Here is a 4,027-nt window from a genome sequence, read left to right as displayed (position 1 = left end):
AAACGGCCGGGGACCGGGGATCTAGAATTTGATCCCCGGGGGATGTCCAGCATTTCCCTTTGTGAAATCAAAGTGATAAAATATGGGATGCACAAGCAACTATTTGCCAAATTACTTTCCAAGATACAAAACCACCTGTGAGCATATCACTTACTGGTATGTATCTTGTACTCCTACTAGGAGTAGCAGTTCAAAACTCGTCTGTTTTAGTGTTTTACTGATGTAAGAGCTTGAGTAGGATTGGGAGCCCGCACTTGGGCTGCAGCGTCAGGAAGTCGGCCGGCGCGTGCACATACTCCGGCGCGACCTCGAACTCGAACTGCCGTACGATCAGGGCGAGCGTGGCCTTGGCCTCCAGCATCGCGAAGTCCTGGCCGATGCACGACCGCGGACCGACGGAGAAGCCCAGCATCGCGCTCGGGTGCTTGGCCGCCCTACCCACGCCGTTCCGGAACCGGTCTGGGTTGAACGTGCCGGCGTCCGCGCCCCACACCTCCTCGTCGCGGTGCATCATCGCAATCGGTATCATTGTCATGGTGCCCTTGGGGATCTTCACGCCGCCGAGCTCTGTGTCTGCCACCGCCTTCCTCGCTATTATGGTCACCGCGCCGTACAGCCTCAACGTCTCGTACAGCACCATCGTCGCCTGCCATCACCGATTACAGTTCACAAGTGAAGTGAGTCGACCTCGTTTTTCATGGAGCACGGTAGCTGGATCAGAATGATAGGAGAGGCAGGTGCTTACGATTTTGAGCTTGTTGAGGGCGTCGCCATGTATGGGCGCCTTCGTGCCGCCGCACTCCCGGAGGACCTCCTCCCTGAGCTTTTGCTGCCACTCGGGATGCGTGCCGAGGAGGAAGACGGCCCAGGTGAGGAGGTGCGAGGTAGTGTCGTGCCCGGCGAAGAAGAAAGTCTTGCACTCGTCGATGATCTCGTCCATGCTCATGGCCGCCCTCTGCTCGCCGGCGTCAGCCAGCGCGTTGGCCTCGAGCATCAGGCCGAGAAGGTCGTTTCCGTATCCCCTGGCGTCCTTGGCAGCGGCCTGCCGGTCGCGGATGATCGCCATGAGAGTGCCGCGCACCTTTTTTGTCAGCTGCCAGCGCCGCACGTTGGTCTTGGTGGGGAGGTACTGGAGGCCCGGGACGCGGACCTTGTTGATGCTGGTGAATGCGATGTACTGCAGCTCCCCTTGCGCCACGAACACCTCCTTTCCCTCCCTGTAGCTGCTCCCGAACGCCGTGTGCGAGATCACGTCGGCGGTCAGCTCCACGAACTGCTGCCCGATGTTCTCCACCCGCGCGACACCACCGCTAGCCGCAGCTGCGCGCGCCTCCCAGGCCCCGACAACTTTGCCAGCACACTCCGCCATCGTTTTGGCCATCATCTTGAGCTTGTCCATGGTGAAGGCCGGGTGCACGACGTGGCGGTGGCGCGTCCAGAGGTCGCCGTCAGCGAAGACGAGGCCTTTGCCCAGCAGTGCCAGGATGTTCGGCCCCGGGTCCGGCTTGTTGTACAGGCCAGACTTGTTGGACAGGATCTGCTTCACCATGTCGTAGTCGCCGACGCAGAGCGCCGGCGTGTACCCCGTCCACGACAGGAACACCTTGCCGTACGACGCCGTCCAGGCCTGGTACTGCGGCAGCACGCGCGGGATGATGTCGTGAGAACGGATGTTCAGCACGTCGTTGGCCGTCGCCACACGCATGGCCTTGGACTCCTCGTTGTTGCCGACGAAAAACCGGTACGCCGGCCCGCGGATGCCCTGCCGGCGGAAGGATTTCGCGACGGCGTAGGGACGCCACACCAGGTGGTGCATCGCTGCTGTCCACAGCCAGGTTGCGACCACCACGACCAGAGCGACCAGGCCCAACACTGCACCAGACGCCATAGGTTGCAATTGAAGATGCTTGATAGGCTAGTGATTGCAGCAATGCCTACACCTAATATATACGATTATGATCAGTCGGAACATGTGTTTTGGGGGCTTGCATTTGTAGGTTTGGGCACCGGCCGGCGATATCTCAGAGGCACGGAACAAGGTTGTCGCCGATGACGAACCGATTGCTATGTGCAAGGCGACATGTTTGTCCCTTTACCAGGGGATCATTCCCAGGATTCTGTTTTTGCTGACGAACAGGTGCTGCTTGGTAGGGTCTTTTCATGGTTCCATGAGATCATCGATCATGTTAGTTCCTTTTAGGTGGAAAGCACCTTTCCATTAACTGGTGAGCAGCATAATCGCTGGCGGGACATCGTCCGGCCATACAGCTCGAGACCCATCGCCTGATTTCGCACCATACGTCGCCAAAGCGCGCGTCACATTGTATATCTCCCTCCGTGACAAAAGGTACTATATTATCGGGCTGCCCTAGTTGGCGCTCGATCGCCAGGAGTTAAGCGAGCGATCGGTTTCCGACATGATTAGAAGTAAACGCGTTTTCCCTTGCCGTACGTTTGTATGCATGTAAAAAGGAACAAATTTGAAAATTTAAAACGTTTTAACTTTTAAACAACAACTCCGATTTAAGATTCGCTTTCACCAATAAATTCATCTCGACGAGATCTTCAAAACTAGCACCCATGTTAATATGTTTCGACAAACTTTTTTTCTGACTAAAAGTTATCAAGCCTCTCTATTTGAATAATCAACCCGTTCGTACTTGAATGATCAACGGTAAATGTATAAAATTATCAACCTGGTGCAGGGTAATAAGGGAAAGTTCTGCATACAAGCACAAATAGACGAATCTGCTGATGTCAGCGGAATCTTTTCCAAATTTGAAAATTCAAAACGTTTTAACTTTCAAACGACAACTCCAAATTAAGATTCGCTTTCACCAATAAATTCGTCTCGACGAGATCTTCAAAACTAGCACCCATGTTGATATGTTTCGAGAAAACTTTTTTTCGGACTAAAAATTATCAACCATTTCTATTTGAATAATCAACCCTCCGTACTTAAGTGATCAACGGTAAATATATAAAATTATCAACTTTTGGTGCAGGCTATTGAGGGAAAGTTCTCCATGCATCAAAAAATAAACGAATCTGCTGATGTCAGCGGAATCTTTTCCAAATTTGAAAATTCAAAATGTTTTAACTTTCAAACGACAACTCTAAATTAAGATTCGCTTTCACCAATAAATCCGTCTCGACGAGATCTTCAAAACTAGCACCCATGTTGATATGTTTCGAGAAAAAAAAATTGGACTAAAAGTTATCAACCCTCTCTGTTTTGAATAATCAACCCTCCGTACTTGAGTGATCAATGGTAAAATGTATAAAATTATCAACCCCAAAGTTAATTTTATTTTAAACATTTTAGCGAATCTTTTTTAGTTTAGAAGCTATCAGCCCGGTGTCCTGATATTTATCAACAGTAAATATCGGGAGTGGCTGCGTCTCAGGCGACTGATTTTTGGTTATGTCTCAGTCGATCAGTTTGTGTCCACCGTGTAGCATCTAGCCACTGGGCTGGTTATGTTGTTTGTCATGTTTTTATTTCCCTTCCTACCGATTTGTTGTAGCGCACACAGTACTCGGCTGACACGGTCCTTGAAGAGTACGTCCACACTGTCAATCATTAGCGAAGTGAAATGAAACTGTACTTAGGTTGTTTCTCTTAAAAAAAAAATTATGCTTAGCTTGTACGTGTGAGTTTGGAAAAGAGAAAATTTCTTTAAAATCGGTTGCGTGGAGAAATGTGCAACTCATAGGAAAAACTCGGTCGGAGTTGCACATTACTTGAGAAATGTACAACTTGTTTAGTAAACGTTTACTAATTGCTTGAAAAGTGTAACTCATGTCGGAAACTATTTAGAGTTGTGCATGTCTTGATAAATAAGTGCAACTCGTATTAAAACCATGTTGCTACTTTACATATTTCTTGATAAAAGTGCAAGTAGTTTAAAATCAGTTGCACGTTTCCCGAGAAAAGTGTAACTCACAGCGAAACCGGTTGGAGTTGCACATATGTTGATAAAAAGTGTAACTCATATCAAAACCATGTTGCTACTTGCAATTTTTT

At 49.4% G+C, this 4,027-nt stretch overlaps 1 protein-coding gene across 1 annotated transcript; it reads right to left on the bottom strand.

Annotated features, from left to right (window-relative positions):
- Positions 1-214: 214 nt before the first annotated feature.
- Positions 215-1,888, bottom strand: LOC124670770 (cytochrome P450 709B2-like). The gene is made up of 2 exons (XM_047207249.1): positions 746-1,888; positions 215-646 (listed from the first exon to the last, which is right to left on the bottom strand). Exons 1-2 carry the CDS (start codon positions 1,886-1,888, stop codon positions 215-217), a joined length of 1,575 nt encoding a protein of 524 aa, XP_047063205.1.
- Positions 1,889-4,027: the final 2,139 nt, after the last annotated feature.

The sequence above is a fragment of the Lolium rigidum genome, chromosome 1 (assembly GCF_022539505.1).
Source record: "Lolium rigidum isolate FL_2022 chromosome 1, APGP_CSIRO_Lrig_0.1, whole genome shotgun sequence".
Lineage (NCBI taxonomy): Eukaryota > Viridiplantae > Streptophyta > Magnoliopsida > Poales > Poaceae > Lolium > Lolium rigidum.
The sequence above is the reverse complement of the archived record's forward strand: the minus strand, read 5'-3'. Positions and strand labels throughout refer to the sequence as shown.